General features: G+C 36.9%; 1 protein-coding gene across 1 annotated transcript in view; it reads left to right on the forward strand.

Moving 5' to 3' along the window:
• The first annotated feature begins 953 nt into the window (after nucleotides 1–953).
• PIM3 (Pim-3 proto-oncogene, serine/threonine kinase) overlaps nucleotides 954–27,745 on the forward strand; it is a 156,364-nt gene continuing 129,572 nt past the window's right edge. The window contains exons 1-2 of the mRNA XM_009999454.1: nucleotides 954–999; nucleotides 3,131–3,264. Of these exons, the coding sequence (XP_009997756.1) occupies nucleotides 954–999; nucleotides 3,131–3,264 (180 nt within the window). The remainder of the gene's footprint in view (nucleotides 1,000–3,130; nucleotides 3,265–27,745) is intronic.

A 27,745-nucleotide genomic window follows, 5' to 3' on the forward strand; every position in this document is an offset into this window, starting at 1 on the left:
AAAGAGTTCCTAAGTCTACACCTAAGTTTACACCCTGATACAGGATGTAGAAAAATGTGGCAAACAAGTTTGTAAACTTAGCTGATAGCCTTAGTGCAGTGCAGCCAGTAGCTAATTTTAATGATTAGTAGAGAGATGTGAAAAATGCACATACAGGATTTAGGGAGACAAGTGCTGTTTCCAACACACAATGCACACCTATGCACAGCATAAACATCTTTTTAGATTTTGAGCCATAACCTAACTGCTAGACTTCCCGTGTATTTACTGAAAGTATGTAACTTCATCCTTAGGTATATTGTCACTGAATTTTTACTGATTCCTTATCTGTATGATTTTGGCTTTGAGGAAGAAATTTTATTATCTGTTTTTCTCCTTGTGGCACAGAGAATGATGTCTAGCATAAATCAGACAAGAGATTGCCTTGTCAACAAATGCATTGAAGTATAAACATTTTTCTTATTGCCACACTTAATTTAGCTGGTTTTTACAGGTAAAGCTAATCCAGTCACCTATGCTATGCCAAAAAAAGGACACACAAGCTTAAAGCAAGTGCATTTATTATGTAAGTTTGATTACATGGAGAATTTAGTATCTATCACTTCTGTAGAGTGAATTGATTGGCTTACAGAATTGGCAGGAAATATTTACTATAAGTGAAGATGTTGTTTATTAGTGATGACTGCTTATCTACCTGAAACATACAAACAAATTTGTGGAAAGCTGAAAGGGAAGATTATTGGGTTTTGCAAATGCAGCAGCACTGAATTACAAAGGAAAACTGACTTGAAAATGTAGAGTAGGTAATAAAATGGGTGTATCCTTGAGTGCCATCAGCACTGGGTTGTGCATTATATATGGAATAATTAAATGATGCCTGTAAGTAAATGAAGCAATATGTAATAGGAAAGCAGAGACAATGCAATGACTGACTTATAAATATTGACGTAGACATGAAGATAGGTCAGAATGCATTTAGAGAGGGCATGCCAAAAGATGGTATTTTTAACAATCAAGTTCTACTAGACTTCTTTCCAGAAGTGTAGTCTTGAGCTTAAACAAAGATTTGAATCTGATGCAGAAATTTCTGGATAAATGTATCCTCTGTATTACATAAGTGGTCAAATTATTTTATTAGAATAATCTCTTCTGGCCTGAAAATCTGCACCTTTACAAATGCACTGTAGTTGGCATAATGACTTGTTTGATAAGTGTGTCATAGTAGCCAGGCTACGTGTGAGGATTCAGATAGCTGATGGCCATAATGGTGTGTTGCTTTCACAAATTGCTGGGTTTGGAGATCTCTGAGTGGTATAATAACAAATTGCAATTTGTGAGCTGTGAGGCAAATGTTTCTAATCCGTTCAGGTTCTTATCATTTGAACGTGTAGACATGGTGGGCACCCACAATTACTAATTAAATCAGTAGGAGGTGCAGATACTTAGCAGGTATTAAAATCACGCTCATAAATGTTGGTAGATATCTATTTCCAGAGATAGAGTTGAATGACAATCCCATAATTAAATTAGGAATCCCATCCAGAGCAGGCCTATTTTATGGTACATATGTAATTTAATGCAACAATAAGGAAGAGGACTGTTTAATTTAGTGCTGCTGAATATTTTATATGAAGAAATTGAGATTTTGGAGGCATTTATGGCTAAGCAAGTTAGTAGCACACTGTAGACAGCATGTAGAATTTAGCCACTGTTTTAATTTGTTCTTGCGATAGCTTCATGCAGTGGGTTAAAAAGACAAGGTTATGTTTCACTGCAGGTTATCCACAATAAGGTGTCCAGATTCACTTTTTCTTAAGTTCAGATACGAATACTGTGGTTGAACTTAATTACTGAAGTAAAATCTACTGAGAGATAATCAGATGAGAGTAGCATTAACAAACCTAATTTTCTTTCCTTAGGACTTGTTTTAGAAAACATCTGATATCTAGTGAAATATTTAAGCAAATTAGCTAAATTAAGCATATGTTTAACTTTGACTAAATTGGACCATACTTTCTTTAGGGAGCTATTTTCACTGGATATGTTAGAATCTTCGTTGTGAATTTATTTTAATATTTGAAATATAAGTACTTATGAGACATAATTTCTCATTTTTTAGAGTTTAACCAGAGTGCTAAAAACTGTTTTTTGCCTCAGAACTAATCTGAGGTAAACATGACACAACAAGCCATTAACTCATTTATTCATAGCATTTTACCGTGTTTTCATTACCCTGAAACTTAAATAATCCCTAGTAAGTTCTACTGCCATACTGTAATTTCTATTAATTATTGCAGTTAGCAATTCCACTTATTTCTTCATATTACTGTGCTCTTCAAATTGACCTGTGGACTAAAGTTTTCCCAATTGTAGCATAGTGAAATACTTGTCTGATCCTTTCCAGACAGTTGATGTAAGCATGGAGGCAAAGGGGAAGGCTCAGTGAAGGAAAAAGTTCTGACTGACAAGAAAAGTTAAGTAATTTTCTTAAAGTTAATTCCAGTTTTATGTGGCTTATGCAGAAGTTACAAGCTTAAGTATATGATTCAAGCTTTTTCATGTGTGCTGAGTTGAAACAGAGATTTGGGGACTTGAAACTACATTTGTCAAAACACCCTATACCTAAATGTATTTTTGCAATATACTCACTTAGTAATTGAGATCAGCTGAACTGCAAGTAAACAATATTCTATATTGTCATGCAAGATATGAAGAGATAGAAAAAGGAAATCAACTCAGTTTCCCATTAAAAAAGTAGCTAATTCTCCAGGTAAAGAGATGGCAAGTATCATTCCTATACCCTGGGGCATTAATGTTTTGGGAGCTGAAAGACAGTTCTGAAAGGCCACAATGCAGTAAAAGTGCTATTCTAAATTATTTTTTTTTATTTATTTATTTTTAGTTATTTGCCATAATGCACAAGGAGTTGCTGACTTGATTCTCACACTGCAGAGATTCATGTGGTGTTGCTTCAGTGAAGCTAGAGGGTTAATTCTTCATCTACACAATGGAAGGAAAGAAGAATTAAATTCCACTGTGTTACACATACCACTTAAACCTTAAATTTAATATTTTCTTTTTACTTTTGACTGCTTTAATGCATTATGACTTCATTCTCTTTCCTTTTCAGCATACAGTTCATATGAGCATGACAGTAATGTTCTTCCTCCAGGATTCCACCACAGAGACTATCATAGAGGGAGATTAAAGGGGTTTGCAAATACAGAGAATAAGGCTGTGTTGATAAACATTACATCCTTCCATGTAAGTTTAAATGGACATCCTACTGTTTCACAGGTTGTTAATATCATGCAACAATCTTGATCAGAAAGGCATGAGAAACGCTTATTGATTTTTCCTGCAAGACTGCAATTACTGCTAGTCTGCTTTTTGTATCTTGCAGGATGTTGTGGTAATGACTTCATCGAACATAGCCCACTCATTTCTAATGACTTCTTCATTTGAGATTTTAATGTTTTCAACTATATTCTTTCTTTTTTTGTGTGCTCTTAAAATAATGTAAACAATGTAAAAATAATGGAGTATGTATTTTAAAACTTAAATGGTACTTCATAAATAAAATGTGAAATATCTTCCAGATCAACACACTATTGTTATATTTTCCCAACCTCATTAAATGCAAGTAACCACGTTATATTTTCTGACAGAAGAAGTAGGTCAGCACACACCTCTGCAAACTGAATACAACCTTATATTTATTTTAGACTGGATGGCTGGAAGTGATTTCACATGGGGTGCTAATCTTCTGCTACATAATAGTATGTGAAAACCTGCTCCAGACTGTGAACTGGTGTCTGCCTTAACAGGTGCCCCACTGAATTCTGTCACTCTTAATATCTCAAGGACATATTGTCAGCTTTGCTCAGGGAAAAAAAGATCCTGCTCAGTGAGCTGTCCCCTACATGTCTTTAGAACTGCTACTGAATGAGTTATTACTAACAGGAGTGAAGCAGCTAAATATATCAGTGAGAACTCATTGTGTCCAATGACCATGTTTCATTTCTCCAGTAAGAATTTTTAAAATTAAGAGCTCTTTTTTTTTTTTTTTTTTCCCCCTCTTTTTCTTTTAATAGCTGTTAATTCATCTGGGTTACAAACCAAATAGTAAGTGGTAAAATGGCTGTTAAAAAAATGCTGATTGGTAAGAGCTTTCACTGTATCTGGGTAATGGCTGCGCAGGATCCCACTTCACACATCTATAATAAGAAAAAAAAAGTTACAATTACATAACCTAATTATTCATGTCACAGACAATGCAGTGAGTAGATTAAGTTCAACTAGGTTGCTTGGCCTGAAGACTGGAGTTTAAATGACAAAAAGAGAAACGTTCACCTGGACTAGCAAATCCAAAGTAAGACTACTGTTTGTCCTTTCTTTGCCAAGAGTGGACTTTCAAAACTTACTGTTTCAACTTACATACAGTAAGCAAAAGGGACAAAGTCAAGTGAGAAATCTTCAAGTCCTTGATTTTAGCCACAAGTATGCAGGGCATAATTTTTAGCAGAATTTATGGAGAGTGAATAGCCACACCACAGATTACTGCAGAGCATTCTCATCAGCCTTTTAGTCCAGTTTGTCTTTGGTGGAGACATCTGTCTTCACACAGGATCATGAGTGACCTGCTAGCTGACTTTTAAGCTTAAACTATAAAGTTATACAACGTAAATATTCCCCCTATGCCACTTACATGATCCATGATTTCTAGTCTGAACATATAGAGACAGAATATAAATTTGATGAAGTGATAGTTACCATGTCATAAAACCTTTTAATTCATTGTACTCTTGTTCTCTCGTGTTCTAGCTTTGTCTAGTCTATTCTACTCCATTCTAATTATAATTGATTATATATGGTACACATATTAACATATAAACAATGCATTACTCATATATATTATATATTTTTGTATATACTTATAAATATACGTTTTTATTCCTACGTCTTGGAATATACATACACATATATGTGTGTGTGAGTGTGTGCATGTATTGAAATGCATTTTGCACACACACATATATAGGGTGTTCCAGCCTTTGTGAAGACATCTGTAGAATTAGATCTCAATTCTTAACTTTCCACCCTCTTTCCATTGAGGTGAGATTTTGCAGCAGAATGAATAGGTAGAAACACATTGACACTTCAAAATTAAAATTATCTTATTGTGTTTATTATCACCTCTTATAATACAGGTAGCTAGATCTACAGGGGGAAAAAAAAAAAAAAAGTTAATGAAAATGCCATCTCGGTGTTGGAAGGATAAGGGAGAGAAGCAGGAACTGGTGAAAAAAAAAAAAAATCATATGTAAGTGATGCCAGACTCTTTTCAAACTTCATGTTAAGACTGGATGAGAAAGAAGTTGACAGCATCCCACTAAGAAATGAAGAGAGGAATAGCAAAGTGAAATGAATATTTGACAATAAACAAAGAACAGAGGGAGGAAGTGAATGAAGCATCAATGAAAATAATGCTAAGGCAAATGGATGCCCCATTAGTGACAACATGTGCAGATGTAATCTCTCAAGATTACATTCTCCAGAGAAAGCTTTCCTCTAGTAATAACAGTGAGACAGTTCTTAGCAGACCTGTTTGGATTAAAACACCCTTCTTTGTCGATGTCTTAGATCTTCCTGAGCTTTCTTTGTGTAGTAAAGACATTGTGGAAAGGACATGTGAGGGGTCAGACCCCTTTTTATTTCCAAGATACAAAATGTTAAAAAGGTCTGTGTGTTTCAAACCTGACATGCATGAAGGGGAGGTATATAAAAGTGTAATGATGACGTTGCTGTCAAATGTTCAACAATGCAAGTGTCTCTCAAGCCCTGGTGAGAAAAGCAATAGGCCAGGCCAATAAAATGGGCAAAGTTATGCCAAATTTCTGGACAGAAAACTGTTCAATACCTGAAGGGAGAAGAAACAAGTAAGAAAACTGCTTAGCACAGAGCGCAGATGCTTTGCCTGAAATTTCTGCAGAATGTATTAGCCTGCATGCTAATTGAGAACAACCTGTTTTACTGAAACAGCCTTATATGCACTTTGTAAGCAAGAATGTTTCCCTGAAAAATGCGTCTTGACTATAAAATAGGTGCCACGTCAAGAAATCAGTCTTGATAGTTTTTGACCATAGGACTGATGATTGTGAGGAAATGGATATAGATTATTCCTGACTGTAGACTGTTAAATTGTCTCCCAATGAAAAACTCCTCCAAACATGCTCAGAAAGACTATGTTGCACAAACTTAGCTTTTGAAATGTTTCCATTTTATGTCTTATATATGGAACAGACTGGAAGACACGGCCTGTGCTTTGGATTGTCCCAGAGTTTTTTTTAATATAGGGATTAAATAGAATTACTACAAAAGGAAATAAATTATTTTATAATTAAGTAAGTCTCAAAAATTCATAAAGTCCAGTGAGTGGATACTACCTCAAACACATTTCTACAGTTACTGTTCTTCCTTGGGAAAACTACCAGAGAATTTCTTAATTGTTTAATTAAGAAATGCAATGAAGATGCAAATTACACTGTATGGTTTATCCATTCACAGGTTAGTCACAGGTTACTTGAAAATACTTCATTTCCAAGGTTCTATGGTGAGCCAAGAGAAAAAGCAGCATGTCTGGGTTTTTTTAAAAATTGCATTCAGTGTGTCCAGACTTTCATGTATATTTTATAGGTCAATCTCAAAGCTAAGCGATATTAGCCAACTTCAAGGGAGTGTCCATTTTGTGAAAAAGATGTGACCTTCTTCATATTCAAGCTCACAAACTGTGATCTAGCAACAATAATGATCTCTGGAAAGCAGAAAGTTGTTGACACTGACTTCTTGAAAATTTCATGTGCCCTCAGGCTTTGCCCTGAGGCAAGCCCTTGGATGAGCTACAATCACTAACAATCACTTCCTTCTCTTACTACCTTCTTGGTCAAATCTGTATTTAGCTGTGGCATTTATCTATTTATCTGATTGGCAGGACACAGGTGTATATCATTAATGATATTCAAGATTTATTCTGCTTTCAAAAGTGAACTTTGAACTCTTATTATGAACTTCAATCCTGCAAATACTCATATGTATGAATAGTCTTCACACATGAGTGTTCTCATGGAATTGGAAAGGCACCACTCAGATGAATTAAGCTAGTCACATGCACAAGTGTAGAACTGAGGCAACTGCTTCTAAAAGCAAGTATCTCTTGGTACCCCTTCCACACAAAAAAAACAGAGATTCAAACATTCCTTTATATCATAAAGATATTAACAAGGCAATTCAGAAAGATGTTTGCTGCAGTCACATACCATTTTGAGGCAGAACTTTCTTTACTTGGTATTATGGTGCCTAGTACTCCTGGCACTACTCGGAAAAAATTTACCTGGCATATTACAGGTACAATGAGGCATACCACCCATGCTCTGGGCAGACATGAACTCACATCTTGTGAGTTTCATGCAAGCTAATTTGTACATAATTGCTGATAGCACCATGCTACACTTGCTAATGAACCCTTCTGAGAGACAGAGGGCTGGTGAGGACTGGTGCTGCATGAATGCAGTCACAACGCTTTTGAATCAGGACCAGCCTGAGCCTAGCTGCCGTGGAGACCAAATGCAAACACACCTTGAATTACAGCCCTAGAGGTGCTCTGGGGCAGCTCTAGGCATTCTGCCAATGCTCTACGCCAGTGGAAAGAACAACAGCCCACCAAGACTATATTAATCCTTTCTGATCAGCTGCCGCCTCCCCACCTATTCCTAGTTCATTGACACTCTAGGTAGGAATGCAGAGGAAAAGACTCCAGAGATATACCTGCAAAGGGAATTCCCCTTAGCCAGGAAGCTTTCTTTCACTCACTAGCTCTCTATGGCAGATACTTTTCACTGAAGGTAAAGCTGAAGTTTGACATGCACTTCAGAGATTGCTGACCTCAAGCATTCTGTGAAGGGTGAACTAAGCTGTTCATATTATTCTTCTGCTTAATTAGAAAAGAAATGGTTGTTGTCATGCACCAAAAAATCAATACAATAAAAATATTGCAGACTGTTCCTGCTCTCATTCAACCAAAACAAACTAAACTCAGCTAGCACCTAAGAACTAATACACCTACATACTAAAAACGAACATTCAAGCTACTGACAGAAGTTCACTTTGCAACAGGTGGGTATTTTGCCAGCTGCAAATTACTGTTCAAGGACACCACTTTTACCACATCGGATAAGAATGGAGATTAATCTTATTTTCTTCAGCATAAGGCAATGTAAGACATTAATATTTCAGAATAAAATCTCACTGGTGTCTAATGAACATACTGGTTTTCCTTTGTAATGCTAATGTTCCAGCTACAAGTTTATAAGTTTGTGTGCTTTTTTAAATGTGCTTTATCAAATTCATGGTCAATTTAATGTAACAAATGTTTATCTTCTTCTAACCACTGCAAGCCAGGTCCTTGGCAAGATGAGGCATTTCAACAACAATCCTGACCCCCTTGTGAAACAAGGTTTCTCTCAGTATGACGCAAATCTTAGCCTCTTCATCAGCACTTGTAAAACAGTTGACTCATACACATGACTCTTCCCATACTTGTTCTTCATAAGATCATAAGCTTCATTCTCCCAAATAAAGGTCAAGGTAAAACAAAACAAAAGCCCTAATTCTTCAGTAAGAAGACAATCAGCCAAGAGCAATGTATACCCTCGAGCTTTGATTTCTCTGGATTGCTGATATACTCCATTTTTATTAAGTTTACTTGAAGACGTGTTTCAGGCTGGTTGCTTTGTGGAAGTATTGCTGCTACTGAAAATAATTTCAATAATTCTGCCATAGATAACCTATAGTTTTTGCTGAAAATACTTCTGCCATCAATGCTTGTACCTCTTGCAAGTGTGTAACATAGTCTGGAAAGCATTCAGGTTGCCCACATGCTTGCCAACCCTGAGATCACTTGGTAGCCTTCCTCACAAAGAGTAAAAAAAATAATGTCAAAAAGCGATACCACTTTCCAAGGGGGCCTGGGGGAATCCACCTATGTACAAGATGATTCCTTATTTTATCCCCATTTGTTTTCATTGTTCAGGCTAGCAGAATTCCCTCATGTAACCTCAGGTTGATTTCAGTATTTTATTTTCAGGGTGGAGCACTACCATGATTATTTTTTTTAAACTGCTGTAGAGTGGGATTGTGAAAGAAAGGGTGAGAGAGCTCAGCTGTGTAATTCTGGCACAATGAACAGTTTCAAGGGATCAGAATCATTGTTATGATTTAGGATGAGTCACTTTGGAAAGTATCCCAATTTACACAGAAATCTTTCTCCCCCAGATCATTATTCATTTTCTGTTAATGGGGTACTGCCCACTCAATTTCAGGGTCTTACCTATAAGTGACATGGAAGAGAGCTCAAGGAGCAGAGTCCTGTCCGTAACCCCTTTTCCTTGTGAACAAGAAATATTAGTTTCTCCTTTTTTCCAGGATATTTGAAATGTATAACTTAATGAACTGATTTCCAGAAGATCTGAATCTCACTTTGAAGTCTAAACTAATCCAGTATAACAACAAAGTACTACTGCTGCACACAGTAGATACTGTGCTGGAGACTATGCCTTAACAGATATCTACAAACATCCAGAAAAACTGTTGCTCAAATATGTTTTTATAAGTGTTTTCACTTTTTATTTCACTAGAGAAAAATCACAAGAAATACTGCCCACAGTTTGGGACAGCTACATAGCACCCCAAAAACTTACTCTGGATCTTTAGGTATTGTCACAACAAATTAAAATCTGACACGTAAACTAGTTGCCTGCAGTAGAAAGAAAGACGATGAGGTTGAAGCCCAGGAAGAAATGCACATCTCTAGAAAAAGCCCCAGTGACAAGCATGGAAAAGGTTGTAGAACAACCTTTTAAATTTCAGCTTTTTACTGGCTAATATATTGAGTTTCATTGTTGAGAAGCCAAATCACTGCACTACAAAGAAAACTGTAGGGCACATATGCATATTATTGAGAATAACAGAAACATTCGAATAGCCATTTGACCTAGTAGCTCTTTAATGAAGAAAAAAAAAAAAAAAGAAAAAGAAAAAGAAAAAAGAAGTCACATTAGGACAGAGTGTGCTGTCCCAATACACACCTGTGAGTAGTTGATCATTAGTTACACCAACTTCAATGCTATTATTTATGACATCAGGGTAGCCAGGTACTTAAACTGCTGTGTAACTTTAATACTATGGATGTCCTCAGCATTGTGAATTACACAATCTTAATTTCAAGTATGTTACTAAACAGTATTTAATATTGCTAATATTCTCTGGGCAGTTACTTTCCGCCTTGATTTTTTTGCAAACATAATAGCACTTCATTTTAAAGGAAGTCTTGTCAAAAGGGGTCCCTACCCAAAACCTACTGTAATTAAGATGAATAAATGTCAGTTTTCCCTATTAGAAAAAATGTTCCATTTTAGGCAGACCCTTTCCATTTTCACTTAGAATCACATCCTAATTAAGAGTGCCTATAGTTCAGCTCTCCAGCTGATTTTATTCTCAGTATTTAAAACTGGCTGTTCCACCTGCCAGGTTGTTTAGCTGAATGATTTGTTCATATTATTGCACTGCTTGTACTTACTCTTTTGTGGGGGTTTGCTGTTGATCAACACAAACTTCATATTATCATATATCACTGTCACCTTCAAAAGCAATTTCAATAAATGTATGTAGCCATGGGGAGGATTGCATTGTGCACCCAGCCTGGTTATAGAACAATTAAACTCACTCTGGAAAAAAAACCAGTAATGATCTGATGAATTTACAGTAGCAGATGTCCAACTGTATTTCAGCATGAATAGAGAAAATAGCTGCATCTCATTTAGTTCAAAACCACAATTCTCCCCCAACAATCTGGAGTTAAGCTTAAATCTATAACCAACTATATAATCCATACTTAGTGATGTAAGAAATTTTCAGAAGAATTAAAATGACTTGGGTTTTATGTTATTTTATTGTAAATATTGCCATTTTTTCAAAAGTTTTTCCTCTTGTACAAGCTACGCTTTTTTTCAAGGATTGTGTTCATGTTGTGACTGTCTTTTCTTTACTTGGACTGTTTTGTTTTTTTTTATTTAAAAAAAGATGAAGTAAACTCTCTTCATACTAAAGTATGTAAAATAATTTTCTTTTTCAGAAAATCCTACTTTTACATATATATATATATGCATACACACACAAATATACACATACATATCTATATGGAAGTGTATTTATATATGTGTATGCATATATATGTATCTGTGTGTGTATATATATATACATATATATATATATACATATATATATATGTATGACCCCCTTTCTGGGTCCTGTGGACTGCAGCAGTTTTTAACAGTCGTGACTCTAATCTCTCAGGATCCCTGGGATGATCTTTGTTCCTCATGGAGATTTGAAGCCTGGATCCATCTTACAGAAAGTAACCGTGGTTCGTTTCCACATGATGCTCTTGGCTGTCATGGACTGTAGATGTATTGGTACAAAGAAGAGGACCTATGGACTTAATTCAGACAATCTGATATAGAAGTAACTGTGATGGAAAGAACATGAAAATATAAAAAAGAAAGAACAATGAGCAACTCAGACTGCTTACTTTACAGGGCTGTCAGTCTTTGGCATCCTGAACTGCTACTGAAGAGAAGGTACCATGATGTCTATTAGACCTGCCTCCTGCAGACAGTCTACTTAATTAGCCATTGCAGTGTTTGTATACTTCTTGCTTTTTGTTCCATGTTCCAGATTTCTTAGAGAGATATTTCCCTTTATTTAGCTCAGTGAGGACTATTTATGCTCCTTTGCAGCAATTCAATAAGAGGTTATCATGCAAAGCCAGGCCACAAAGGCAGTTGAGCAGTAAGGGGGTATTAATCTTGCAAGAGCCACCATGGAAAACAAATTCCTCTCTTCCCAGTAGAAAGCTTTGATATTTTTTCACATAATTACAAATTCCTATAGGAAAAAAATCCAAGTTTATAAATTGTCCTACTGAGAGTCAGAAAGAGGGAGAGAAGGAGAAAAGTGAGGTACTTCAAGGGTTTTTGCAAAGGAGTTCAGGTGGGAAAGGAAGAAGTCACAATCTTTGTCATCTCAAGAAGGCTAAATGCTACCAAAAAAGAGAGGAAAAAAACAAAGCTGCACACTACCAGAAAACAAAACAAAACAAAACAAAACAAAAACACAACAAAAACAACACCAAAAAGCATATTACAAAAAACTTAAAATGCAGCATTTATTTAAACATAACTGCAATACCCGGTCACCCTTCCATAATTTTATCTCATGTGGCACATTTCATAAACATTGGGAGTTTTTGTCATTTCACTAGTAGAATTGGATTTCCTTCTTCCTTACCTCTCTCACATGCACACACATATATGCACACATGCACATGCACACACACATACACAAAGCTGTAGTGTTATGGATTAGCTAGCATTGATGTCAACAAAAACATTAAATTAATTGAGAAAATGCAGAAATAATAGTTGGATATACATATATATATATGTATGACCCCCTTTCTGGGTCCTGTGGACTGCAGCAGTTTTTAACAGTCGTGACTCTAATCTCTCAGGATCCCTGGGATGATCTTTGTTCCTCATGGAGATTTGAAGCCTGGATCCATCTTACAGAAAGTAACCGTGGTTCGTTTCCACATGATGCTCTTGGCTGTCATGGACTGTAGATGTATTGGTACAAAGAAGAGGACCTATGGACTTAATTCAGACAATCTGATATAGAAGTAACTGTGATGGAAAGAACATGAAAATATAAAAAAGAAAGAACAATGAGCAACTCAGACTGCTTACTTTACAGGGCTGTCAGTCTTTGGCATCCTGAACTGCTACTGAAGAGAAGGTACCATGATGTCTATTAGACCTGCCTCCTGCAGACAGTCTACTTAATTAGCCATTGCAGTGTTTGTATACTTCTTGCTTTTTGTTCCATGTTCCAGATTTCTTAGAGAGATATTTCCCTTTATTTAGCTCAGTGAGGACTATTTATGCTCCTTTGCAGCAATTCAATAAGAGGTTATCATGCAAAGCCAGGCCACAAAGGCAGTTGAGCAGTAAGGGGGTATTAATCTTGCAAGAGCCACCATGGAAAACAAATTCCTCTCTTCCCAGTAGAAAGCTTTGATATTTTTTCACATAATTACAAATTCCTATAGGAAAAAAATCCAAGTTTATAAATTGTCCTACTGAGAGTCAGAAAGAGGGAGAGAAGGAGAAAAGTGAGGTACTTCAAGGGTTTTTGCAAAGGAGTTCAGGTGGGAAAGGAAGAAGTCACAATCTTTGTCATCTCAAGAAGGCTAAATGCTACCAAAAAAGAGAGGAAAAAAACAAAGCTGCACACTACCAGAAAACAAAACAAAACAAAACAAAACAAAAACACAACAAAAACAACACCAAAAAGCATATTACAAAAAACTTAAAATGCAGCATTTATTTAAACATAACTGCAATACCCGGTCACCCTTCCATAATTTTATCTCATGTGGCACATTTCATAAACATTGGGAGTTTTTGTCATTTCACTAGTAGAATTGGATTTCCTTCTTCCTTACCTCTCTCACATGCACACACATATATGCACACACGCACATGCACACACACATACACAAAGCTGTAGTGTTATGGATTAGCTAGCATTGATGTCAACAAAAACATTAAATTAATTGAGAAAATGCAGAAATAATAGTTGGTGAGGTAGAATTTACCTGTGGTCCCTAATTAGGCATTTAAAAAATAAATACTGGCTGAGTATTTCTGAAATAACTGCAATCCATTCCTAGCCAGGTCTTTATTCACATACTGTAGCGCTTTGCTGAAACAGTCATGTCTTTGACTTTTAATACTTTCGTAGACCTGTGTAGGAAAACCTAATATCCCACTTCATATTCCAGGTTTTGTGGTCACAGTTCTTTATGGACTTTCATGCTGCTGACTGAAATCATACACGTTTACATGTCTGAAAGCCTTTGACGGGCAAATCAGTTCACAGACCAGTTATTATATGTCACCAGTGTAATCAGTGTTGCATAATAAAACGTACCATAAAAGTTAGACAAAAGGTTGTCTAACATTTCACCCACTGAAATGTTACCCTGATGGAAAGTATGAAAAAGAAGGTATCCGCTGTAAAGAAGGATGAGAGATATTCCACATTGAGGTTATTGACACTAAAGGGGCATTAAGTGTAGAGCTGCAAGAAATCTAAATTACTAACTGACAAAATGACCAAGGGATCTGTAGATTCCCACAAGTTGTCTTTCAGGCCCATACTGACTGGATCATCTAATATAATATGACAAAATAACATATGTACTGTAGGTATCTGTGCTGTATGTATCTTTGCTGTCCACCCCAAAGGACCCACATTTTTTCAGTTGAATTATAATGTTTACATCTTCCCAGTAAGGGTTTGCACATTCTGTACCCCGTTACATTTATTCTGACCTGGGAAATTCTGTGAACTGGGAGAAGGAGAACAATTAAAACATTAATTGCCAAACCACTTTAAGCTATCACTTAAAGCTATTCCAGAGGTCAGTTCTACCAGTGTGCCCTGACAGCAGCAAAGGCTAACACTGTACCAGGCTATATCAACAGGAATGTAGCAAATAGATGAAGGAAAGTGATTATCCCACTTTACCTGGCACTTGCTAAACCACATCTGTATTCTTGCATCCATTTTTAGGCCCAGGGTACAAACAGGATGCTGAAAAAGTGAAGTGAGTTCAGCATAGGCCCACTGTGATGGCTGGGACTGGAGCACCTGGCCTGTGAGGGGAGGCTGAGGAAGTTGGACTTGTCCAGCCTGGGGCAGAGTTGTCACTAGGACTGACCAGCAGCTGCCACTGCACACAGGCATCAAGGAGATGAAGCCAGACCCTGCAGAGTGGGACATGGGTGAGATACAATGGGCACAGACCAAAGGAAGAGACATACCAGCTGGGTGTAAGGAAAGGATTTCCACTCTGAGGATAGCTAAACATTGAAACAAGTTGTGCACGAAAGCCAAGAAGTCTCCTTCTTTGGTGGAGCCATTAAAGTCCTGAGCAGCCTGATCTACATTCAGTGCTGACCATGTTTAAAGTGAGAACCCTCCAAAGTCTCTTCCAGCCTGAATGACTGTCATTTGGCCATCTGAATCAGACAGAATACAGTGAGTTAAGTAGGGCTGACAATGTATACATAAAAGGAGAGATGGATGGACAGAAACAGATAGATTTAAAATACATTATCATGCATTACCATGCATATTCCTTTGTTTATCATAATTTTTATTAATTCTGAATGAATGGCCATAGCAAATGCTTCAATGCTAGTGCCAGGAGTTAAAGGTCAGTTAGTCTCATCTTCAAGAAAGAGGTTTTGGGGTTTGGGAATAGGAGATTGTAGCAGAATCTTGGTATAACACAGAAAAAATAATTTGCAAGGATAATTCGGTTTTTAAAATGTTCAAGTGGAGTCGTAGGATAATATAGAATCAATTCCCTCTTGGTTTGTTTTAATTGGATTAACTAACACAGGATTAAAACCAGCAGATGAGTAATATGGAAGAGGTGGAATCATCTGCTATTTTACTTTTCAAGCAAAAGTTCTGGTAATACTCAATGCAGTCCAAGTTTTGAATTAGTGTGTAGTGTTACTCTCTTTCCTTCTCATGCATGAGTATAAGATGCAGTTTTTCTATGGTTCATTTTTCCTGGCATATTTGTCACTAGCTCATTCCTTCATGGTTTAATTAGGCTGCTTAGTTTATAGTTCTCAAGTCACCTGTGTTTATGGAAGACCATAATTTTAAGCATTATATCCTTATGTATTCAAGCTGTTAGATTCCTCTCCACCTACCTCCAAAGAAAACAAAAACAAAAGCAAAAACAAAAAGGATTTGTAATTTTGTTCCAGAGATAACAGTGTCTATGAATACAGTGAGTAGGATAACTGGAGGGCTACAGTGACGCTGGCTCTAGATTAGTTGATGAATGGTTGAAAAGTCCACTTTGCCTGGAAGTGGTGGTAAAATTAATGAGATTTACACATGTGGGATCCATGCAAATGTGGGGTAAGCATAATGTGCTTACACTGCACTTTTAGAACAAGTTATTTCACATCTGTTTGTTAGGTTTTTCATCCTACTTATAGGAAGCCATAATGGTTATTTGGTACCAAATACAAAAACTATTTTAATTACAGTCCAAATCCTCTGGCCAGATCATGAAGCAACTAGCATAGTACTAATTGGCAGCTAAGGTATATGTACACATTAAGACAAGGGTGCAATAAACATTGCCACTTTAGATGCAATGGCTAAATAAGATAAAAATAGAACTGACTGCACCATGGCACAACACCTGCATGTGATACAAATTTGAGTATATAACCATGAAACTCCAATGTATGGTTTCATAATACGTTAAAATTCAGCACCTTCAGTCTTATCAGAAAACTGTGGCAACACTTCTCAGCTGCTATTGTTATCTTATTCCAGCTATATTCAAAAAAGCACAGTCAGACTTTGGCTTGGATGTAATAACCATACGCTGTTTCAGTTTCAGTAGAGAAACAGAGCTCTGAGTTTGCATAGTGGAAACTTCTCACCTGCTGAGACTGGAATAGAGGAACACTGGCAAGCAGAACGGCAGAAGGAAAGCACTTGCACAATACCAAAAGCAGAGCAGGTGGGAACCTCACACGACATTTTTGGCTTTACATTTTCATCATAGCATAAATATACAGTATATGGTGTATGCTACAACTCAGTACAATGAGATCATCTGGTAGACAAACCAACAGTTTTTGTAAATTCACTGAATTCAAAGAAAAGCAGAAGTCATGTCCTGTCAGGCTTTTTTTCTTAGATTAAATGAAACGCAAAAGTTACGAAGTATTTAATTATGAAAGAAAACACACCCACAAGTCATTTTAAAGAGAGCAAAGAGTATTCTGAGGATGTTACTGAGGAAGAAACACCACCTCATAATTTTTCATATCAGGGATACACAGAATATTCGCTTGAAACAGCTACTTCTGCCACTCTGAATTGAGACCTGTGCAGAAGAAAGAGATTTTTAAAACATGGTAAGTTTTAGTTTGGGGTTGGTTGTTTTTTTCCATATTCCCTGCAGTGAGTTTTATTGCCAGGTGAGTTGTTTTGTCAGGATCTCTCAGCCCCATTTAACAGGCTTCTACATGTTCCAGAACTTGAAAGACGCACCCAACATATCATCAGTGTTCCCATCATTGGTCACGTTGACACTGGCTTCCTCCCAAATCAAACGTGAATGTCTTTTTTTCCTCTTCTTTTTTTTTTCTTTTTTTTTTTTTTTTTTTTTAAGTTTCAGTAAAAGAGATTAGTTAGTCAGTAGTGTACGAAAAACCCCAAACCCACAAAACAAGTCCAGTGAAAACCAAAACAAAAAAAAAACAAAACACAAAAAGAACCCAAACAAAATCCCCAGTTTAAAATAGTACGTAACATATATTATCCCCATCATAAGTATTCAAAGTGCCCAAAGGAATAAAAATCTAAAAGGAGCAAGTAGGAGAGTATTCAGAAATAGTGCAATGTGGTTTTTTAGGATAACAGTTTAAACCAAATAAAGGCATGTAGTTCAGATCACTGGTACTGATTAAATGTATTTGGTTTACTCAGCAGTGTCATGTTATTGGCCCCAGTTCAGCAAAGGACTACACATGACTAATTAGGAATACAAGCATAGAAGCAGGCTGTAGAACAGCCATATGGGTGCTTCCAGCATCTTACTAAATATGGACTTGTAGCCTTAGTTAGCAACTATATTTGTGTAGGCTTTTACACTTAGTTTGCTAGAGATGTCATCCCATCAATCTCATTATTTTCCTTTCTGTCCTGTGCTCTTATATTCCAAGTTACAGAGTTTCCATTTCTCTCTATTTGGGGGGATGTTTGAGGGGAGAATCTGGTCAGGACATCTTTGGTTCATTTCTATGCTATTTTTGACACATATACAAATGGACTATTACTTTGTTTATATAATTCAGTTATGTCTCACAGAGTATGGTGTCCCAGCAAAATAAAGTGTCGTGAATGCTTGCATTTTTATGAGTGCCTTGGTGCCAGATTTGTGGGCTAGAAATAAGAGGAACAGTGTTATACAGCTGTAGACTTCTGCGGAAAAAAAACAAAAAAACAAACAAAAAAACCAAAAACAAACAACAACCCTCTGCATTAAAATGGCATCGTATAGTTGTTTATTGTTTCTAAATTATTTCCAGATGAAATGTGCAAACTGGGAGATGGTTTTCCTAACTGCCAACTCTGCAAACACAATGTGGGAGAGTCAAGCAAGAGTTATATAACTAATTAAAACCAAATTAAAGTAATCAAAACCATTAGGTACTCATTACCCATGCAGCTCCATTATCTTTTCAGTTTTACCTTTTCTCGTCTCTCCTATATTGGTTACACTCACCTTTAATTTCTTGTCAGAAAGTAAATTGTTCTTTTGGGAAAGGAAATGTATCTTTTCGTGTGCTGACATGAAATACCTGTCTTGGTCCAGATGGGTCACAAATGCAATGCTACATCAGTGGAAAAAGACAAATAGAAACAAAGTACATAAGTAACATGCCATTTAGGTACAATATGCAAGGCAACTAATTTGAAGCTTCTCAGGCACTCATTCAGCAATTACTTTCCTTGCTCTTATGCTCAGTCACAGCTTCTCTCCAAGCAAAAAATGGAGCTTTTAGGATGACATAAGTTTACAGCTCAAACAGGTGAGTAAAGATATTTTATTCAGCCAAGTAATCAGCTTCTGAAATCGGACACCTTTGAAACTGGGTGAGGTTTTTTTAGGGAGCATTGGGAAACTTCGTATTGCCTCAGAACTTTGAAGATTACTTTTATTGCAACGAAAGCCAGAGGGTTTACAAGTGAACATTAAAAACACAGAACATTTAATATAAAGAAAAATTCTTGCAGACGCTGTACATAATTTCTACTTTGGGATTATTATTTAATGACCTGATGGAATGAAAGACTTTGCTTTTATTTGTATGATATTCTCTTTTAGAATGGATGCTCAAGGCAAAATCCGGGCTTGCAGTGCAAGGTGTGCCAAGTAGGGAAAAGAACACAGGCAGCCTCTTCCTTTTCCTCATGCACCTGTACAGGTCTGGGGCAGCGCGGCGCCACGTGTACTGTGCTACCAGAGGAGCAGAGTGAAGGGGTGGCCCATGGTGCCTGGGTGAAATTAAAGATGTGGTTTACCTTACTGGTTTGAAGAAAAGGCCCCCCCTCCCTCTGCATATGCCTGTGGGAGTCTGCCTGAGGCAACGTCTACACCACACAGTAGAGTGCCATGATGGAATCCTCAAGCTGAGAGACCTCAGCTAAATACACACCAGGCCATGCCAGGTTTTGTGGGCCTGGAGACCCTCCAGGTACAGTAGTTTATGCTGTATCCAGAGCAGTAAGTACTGCCAGAACAACTTATCCAAAGAAATGAGTAAGACCTCACTTCTGTCATCATAAAGCAAGGTCCATGCTAAGTCTAGCAGGGGGCTAGGGAACACAGAGGAAGGGTGCCTGGTTTGGCTGTGTGCAAACTTGAAAATTGGAAAGAGCCAATGGCTGACAGCTGAGAAGGTCAAATTCAGGAGTATCTCCTTGTGGCTGTGCCACTTCCAGACCTCAGCTTGCCTTCATGTGACCAGCTCAGAAGTCTTTGCATGATATTGTAAAAAAACTTCAGGAAACTTTGGAAGGTGCCACCACCAGTGGTATTACATGAAAAAAATGCTAAAACTTAAAGCAATCTCAAAACTAAACTCAATTAAAACAGGAATCTGGTGCTGGTTTAGAGACTTCAGAGTCTCTTGCTGTGCCTCACTTGGGCACAGTAGCATATGTGTCAGGTGGGCTAAAATTATATATTTAGAAGATTTGGGGCTCTCTAGAGCAGTAACTTACACTGCTATTACATTGTAGCTTACACTGGTCACCTGCAAAGGCCTGTGTTAAGGTGACTGAATCCTTTGTTAGCGATCAAAAGGTAGGATATATAGCCTATAGTCAAGGGAGAGAGACTGGTGTGACTGTGAAGTGGTTCATATTACTGAAAGGTAAGTTTCTAAAATAGATGAGAAAGTAATTTTTGAGGTGCCCATCCGTCTCTGTAGCTAAAGAAGGGAGCCCACATTGCCCCTTGTACAAAAATTCTAGATAACTGAAGTGAGTAGAGATGAATCTCACAAAATTTATTTATAAATCCCTGCTTTTCTGGATAAAGTAGAATAAGAACTTCAGCATTTCATCTTATTTCATTCTTGTTTTCTTTTTTATTCTCTTTCTTGAATACAACGATGCAACAAGATTTGAAAAAAATTATGTAGAGGTAATGTCAGTTATCATATTGACAGTATCAGTAATAGTGGACTAGCATTGGTTTTATTAGAAAATTAATCCTTACAACAGAATTCTTTATTAAAAGAAAAATATATAACAAAAGAAATGCAAAATTATTTTGTATGTAAAGAACACCTTGACCATTATTGTAAGTGCTTACTTCTATAAGCATGAAACTTGCAGGCTGGATTCATTATGAACAAAAAAAATAGGCCTCTCTGTGAAGAACAAACACAATAATTTTACAGAAAGAGCAGCCTGAACTTCTGCTATATTTATTTATTTTTTTCTGCAACACTTTTCTGCACCATTTGATAGACACAAACATTAACCCTAATGTGGTCACAATTACTCAAATGACTGCTCTGTACAATTCCTGCTCCACCCTATCAGAAGAGCTCTAATTTAGAAAACCTTTGTATTAAGGTTTGAAAAACTGTGAAAAAATAACTAAGTGAAAGCTGAGGTCTATCTGTATAATAAAGCATGCAAAGCCATCAGGGATATTCTGATGAGGTAAAGAATCAGTAAATAAGCATGAATAACAGGGCATCCTTACTCACTGGTGTCAACACGTGTAAGGAATGAGGGAAGATAAGACTTGTATTTGCCAACAAGTTTTGAGTGTGAAAAGTCAGTGAAAAACCTCACGGGGCTGTTGGAACAAGGCTGCTTTAAGACCAGTCATACTTCTCATTTGGAAAGGAATTACAGAAAGATATTTTTTTTCAGGTATGTAATCCACATTCACTTCAACTTTCATGTCTGTGGGAAATACAAGGAAGACAGAGAGGAGTACAAGGTCTTGAAGCCGTTGTGAACCAAGTTCCTAACAATTACTGAAATACAACCCAAATAGTCATATTCAAGACAAATACTCTGGAAAAGATAACACTCCCACATAGAAGTCATATGCTTATAGGTATTTGTATATTTCATTTGAGACGAATATACCTTTTCCATACTATATTGAATTGTATCATTTGCAACTATCATCTGACTTCATAGAGACACCACGTATCACAAATGAGGAACTACCTACCTTATCTGTTTTTACTTTCTTCATCAAAAAAATGTTGTAAATCTGCTCTGGTAATCAAATCTAGTTAAAAATAAATAAATAAATAGATGGGAAAGCACAAGAGAGCACTCATAGTTCTTCCTCTTCTCTTTCTTTTCGCTAGGAGGAGGAGAAATCATTCATTTCACAGTCATTTACTTTAATATGGCAATACAATCATACAACTGGTATGAGTAAAAAGGGAATCAGCCTTGCAAATCAAGATAAGTAAATTATTTATTAACCCCATTTGGTTGGAACATTTCTCCTTCAGAGTTCAAAGCTTCCTTAGCACTCAAAGCACTCAAGAAAAATGGTCTTGTCTCAGAGAAGTAAACTGAAACTTAGTCTAAAAGTGGTGTTTGAGCCACAAAAAATGTCCAAATGGGAAGTTTGAATTCATGTAGTGTTTAGTTGGACATTTTTTACAATATCTATTCCATTGAATAGGAGCAAAATAACAAAGATAGAAAACTGATTTGACATTATTCTCTGGGCAGCTCAGAGAGGAGACAAGCACTAACCACAATTATTGTTGCTGGCACCAGTGATGGGTCTTAGCTAACATAGCTCAATAAACTAAATCACAGCTGAAAATTAGGCCACATTACTCATTGTGAAAAAATATATATTATTCCCTTTTTTAATTTTCATTTTTGTGTGGAAACATTGTAAGCACTCTAATGGACCAGAGACACTGACTGTAAATGTATTGCTCTCAACAGCCAATCTCTGCAGTCAGTGATACTTCCCTGATTATTGATATGTCACCATACATATACAATGTTTTGTAGTTCTCATATGCTTTACTAAGTCTACATTGTAATAATACTGGCATGCTCTTTTTCTAGAGAGAAGAAAAAAAAAAAGAGAGAGAGAGAAGGCTGGGAAAATAAATCTTGTGCAGGAGCAGCGAAAAAAACAGATGGAAATGCCATCAGGACCTATGACTTACTTCATGGATCTCCTCTCTGACCACATAACCTCCTTACAGAAATAAGAAAAATTCGACATTGCAGAAAATTTTCTGCACTCATGGAACTGAACTTTCTGATTTTCAGCTATCGGTGTATCTTTCAGTTCTGCAAAGCAAATCATGTCACTTAAGATCAGATTCATGGAATGATATTCAGGTATGGCCCATGGAAATACACTTGATAGTGTTTGTGATGAGCAAGAAATGTCAAGTTTATGAGTTTCTTCCCCTTCCTCTACCCCACACACTCCAGTTACTCCATCACTGCCCTACTGTATAACGTGTATTATAAAATATATTTAAAAAATTAGAAAAGAAATGGGGACAAAGAGTGTGTCTACACATGCTACATTGTCTGCCCGATGTTATGAAACATTCTCTAGTGTAAAATAATTAAGGTATTTTATTAACTTCTTTGGCTTCTAAAATTTTGAAAATTACAAGTTTGTAAGAGATCCATATTCACTATCATGCATGTAAATCACAGCTGTTTCTTGGATATTTTTACCTATATCAAATATCAGCAACTAAACTGTTGGTACCTCCATCTACTGCCAGTTATTCCAGGAAACTGCAAGTTGAGTTTTACTACTTTCATTTGTTGATATGAAAATTAAAAAATATTAAATAATTTTGTGAGCTTCTGCTACACTTAATCATGTCTGCTGTGCCCATATTTATATTTTTTATCACCTGATAGAACTGGTTGTCTCATCCAAAGTCTCTTGAAGGGCCAAAGCCAGAGTTTAAAACATCAATGACAAGACTTCCCCTGAGCATGAATAAGAATCTAGTTCTCTGTACTGCTTTTGTGGCTATTTCAGAAAGCTGACAGTGGTTCTTCTCCTTTTAACCTTTTAACATGTCTCTGTTTTTTTAACTATCATAGAAGTAAAAGAAAACAGCAAAATAAATCAGGTTACTTAAGCCATAGGGAGGAACTTTCATTTATGCTTAAGGTATAACAATGGTTTTCCTCAGTAGTTTAAAAACAATTATTGTCCAGCCATCAACACATGTCCAACCACCCAACTTACAAAATCTCTCAATATTCATCTTATTTTAAACTATTCCAGAGCCAGTCTTTCCTCAGAATGTAACTGCCTAACACCTTTTTTGACAGATTGTGTTTAATGTACTACTTGTGTTTTTTTCATAAACAGCAGAAGAAAACTTGGAGATAAATACAATATTCAACAAACTATGTTATATAGAGTATATTTATATTATGGGAGAATGTTATAATATATAAACAGGCCTTTATGTATATATCTTTAGGTGTGTACATAGATGCATATGCTGGCCTGACTCCTTAAAATGAGAATTGAGCCAGATAAAGGTTGACACATCCTGTCAGGAAAATTACCACAGCAAAGCAAGTCTCCTAGAACAGGACAAAGGACAGTGCTATATGGAGCAAAGGGAATAGTTATTTGTAAATTATTATGTAGGAATGGACTTGTGCTGGTTTGGTTTGGTGTTCTTTTTGGTACTGAGGGAGGGACCTCACAGGTGGCTCTGGGAGTCAGCTGAGAAGCTCCCCAGCTCCAAACCCAGCTAAGAAGCCATTAGAGGGACAATAGATGCTTCTCTGTGATTAACATATAAAAGAACTGATATAAGACATAAACAGAGGAAGCAGTAGAGAAATTGCTGAGCTGGAGATGCAGAGTGGTGGCCGTGGTTGCTGAGGAAGAAGGTGAAGAAGGTGTCCAAACAGAAGTTTCCCTGCAACCCATAGTGAGATGGCAGCTGTCCCCCTGCATTCATGGAATAATGTGGCAGAATGTTCCCTGAAGGCACCAGGAGGGGTGAACTTGGATTTGCTGCCAGTGGACTTGGATTATGCAGCTGTAGAAGACCCCTCACCAGAGGAGGTGACTGTTCCCAAAGAAGCTTGTGACTCTGTGGGAAGTCCATGAAGGAGCAGCTTGCTCCTGACCTTGTGGGAAGGACTCATGAAGGGCTCTCTCCATGGGAGAGACCCCATGGGAAAGCCAGGGAAGACTGTAGGTAATCCTTCTTCCTGAAGAGGAAGGAGTAGCAGGAAACAACAAAGTGTGGACTCATTCTAAATCCCATCCTCTGTTTTGTCTGTGTCTTGTGTGCATTTGATTAGTGCTAAATTAAATTATTATTTTTCCCCAAGTTGAGTTAGTCTTGCCCGTGACCTCAATCAGTGAAGAACCCTCCTTGCCCTTTGTCTCAACCTATGAGCTTCTTGTTGGCTTTTGACTTTTCCATTCTAGTAGAGGGGGGAGAAAAAGGGGGGAGGAGCTGAATGAGTGGCCACTGTGGCTCCTTCTTTGTTGTCGTCTTGGGTCCAAACCACAACAAGACTTGAAGCACCCTTAGATGAACACATGTTCTGAAAGGATGCAGTGTTCTAGCTTTACTTAAATACTAACTTTTGCAGCATAGTGAGGAGGCAGATGGATGTGTGCTCTGCCAAGGACTGCCCCTTCACCCCTGGCTGCTTTGTCATCAGTCCCCTGCTCACCTCAGGTGTGCTGGTGGAGCCATTACGTGCATGATCCCCATGCTGCAGCCCAACTGACTGGGCTTGTAAAATGCCCATTTAACATAAGAGCAAGGGTAGTTGCCTTGACCAAAGGGCACTGTAACAAACTCTCTTCAGCGTGGGCTACTGGCATATAGGAAACTGAGCATGCCTGGCAGGATTATTTCAGGGCTAACCTCGTGGTTTCTGACTGCCTGCACTTCTCAGCCTTCCTGTTCTCGTTATTGTAAGTAATATATGTTGTTTCATACTAACCCATCCACCACACTAACCCCTTTTCAAAACTGTTTATACCTCTAGTTTATACAACATTCTGTAACAATGAGTATCATCATTTAATCAGGGGGGAAAAAAAACCCAATGTTTCTTTTTTTGTGTTGTTTTTAGATTTCTTGCTCACTGAATCCCAGTTATAAAGGATTGTAATCCAGGTCATGAAACAGTTGGTGAATGGGTTGCCTATAATCTTTCTGAGAAAGGGAGGACTAAAGGTGGTTGCTGTCACAAGCACGGCAAAATTTTGGAAAATCTGTTAATTGGCCTGTTGAATTCACCTTTAGCTCTTCCTGTAGAAGATTTTTGTACCTGTGCATACTGAAAATCGAAGCTTTCCAAACTGTCTGTTCATACCAATTTCCATTTTGGATATTAGTTTCCATTTATACTAACATCATAATTTGTCAAAGGTAGTACCTAAATGAAATAAACTATACAGCAAAGGATATTTTTGTTGGTGTAACTATGCTACCATTATTCAAACAGGACAGCTATGCTACTTAGTGCTGTGATTTTTAATATGTTCAATTTATGTAGCTATGCTGGCTGAAATTTAGTATATAGACTAGGCTTTTCTTTAATTTCTTTCTTCTTTTGTTTTGCTTCATTTAGCTCAAATTTCCTCTTAATTTACCTAAACCAAACAAATAAAAGCCTATGTACTAAAATAAATAAATAAAATTTAAAAAAAAAATCTATTGGTTTAATTAACTTGTTTTAAAAGCAAACGCTAAATTAAACAAGGATATGTCTTTGTAAAGTACACAGAAGAACATCCAAAAAATAATTACAATAGGGATAGCTTTGTAAAATGAGCCATGAACATGATGTAAAAGAACCACTGGGACATCGAGCTCTGAAGAAACATGGAGACTCAGTTTTATAGGAGACTGTTCTCATTGTAAGTTAAGCACATGAAAGAAATCTAGAAATTGTAGCAGTGCAATGAGTCAGGTCTGGAGAGATGCTGATATTAGATGTCAGCACTGCAGGCCATGCACCCAGCATACTGCTCACAGAAAGGATCAGGAGAACAGGACATGCCAGGGGGAAGGGCTGATGCTTGACAAACAGAATATTCCTCTTCTTGCATACATATTGGCAGTACCTTTTTGAACTAGTTTTTGCTGAGTTTACAAAAATATACCCTGTTGGCCCTTATCAAGCATGCCATTATCTATTTTAAAGACTCATCTCCACTCCCACTGTTTTCTTCTTCAATGTGAGACTTGCTGCCGTAATTACTGTAACAACTGTTTGTGTCACAGGCTGTTTCTGTAAGTTTGCATAGCATTTAGCCAAAATGGGACTCTGATACTTCATGGCATCATTAATATAATACAAGTAAAGAATGTAATTAAATATTTACGTGACTCTTCCTTGTCAAGTTTCGTAAATTTTATTTTTAATGAGATCTTTGAACCTCAGTTTATAGCTTTAGTAAGATCAGTCCAACAGCTTCCTGGAGGGTAAAAGCTTTTTAACGTCATCTGAAAGACAACTGGGGAGAAAACAGTATTTCACTCAGAGAGCTCTGACTATGACTGTAGGCCAGAGGAGGATGTGAAGAAGTGGGTGAATGTACGTATTGACAAAATTAGAGAAAAATTGTATTTGTGAATCTTAAGGGTTTTTTTCCATAGTACACATTATTGCACCATGGGAAAACAAAGCTCTGCAGTGTTGCAGAGCTTTATAATAATAAGCAGCTTGTTTTTTGTTTCTTGTCCTTCAATTCAGACCTCTATCACAGGCTGCTCCTTTCACAACTGTTCAGTGAAAACACAGGGCTTTTCAGGAGCACCAGAGATTTAGAAAGTTTCTGTGAACATTAAGGATTATATTTCAATAGTAAAATTGCCTAGTTCTTTAATTAACAAAACCCATTAAAACCAAATATGTCCAATTTTGCCTTGCAAAATAAAGTGCTTCTATGTTTATTTCTTTACTCTTCAAGTTAGCTGGGATCTTGCCATGAGTTAATGACTTACTTTTGCTATTACAGCAACTGAATTACTTGCCCTTCAAGTACCTTGAAGTATACAAATAGCTATTAGCTTGTGTTAGTCATTAGCAACTCATTGGTTTAGGCCTTTTTTGCTGCACTGAAATAGATCTATTTGGAAATCACTGGTAGCTTTGAGTTCTTCTAACTTATGTCATTCTGCAGAAACTGGAGCTGACTTGTCATACCTCAGTCACCATGTATAAACTCGGCTTTTGCATCTTAATAGAAAAAGAAAGCCATTTTGCATTTCCAAACAAAGGAAATCCATGCTGTGTGCCTATAATATTAGACATATAAACAGCATGCAAAATAGCTGTACCATATTTTATTTATATTCTTTAGAAATGCTGATATGACAATGTATATTCAATGTCATGTATAAAACTGCCCAACTTTTGTTGGTCTTCTTTGACCAAGAACTGTAAACATAATGACTGTGTACACACTTGATAAGGA

Source organism: Chaetura pelagica, unplaced genomic scaffold (assembly GCF_000747805.2).
Source record: "Chaetura pelagica isolate M959 unplaced genomic scaffold, ChaPel_1.0 scaffold15, whole genome shotgun sequence".
Lineage (NCBI taxonomy): Eukaryota > Metazoa > Chordata > Aves > Apodiformes > Apodidae > Chaetura > Chaetura pelagica.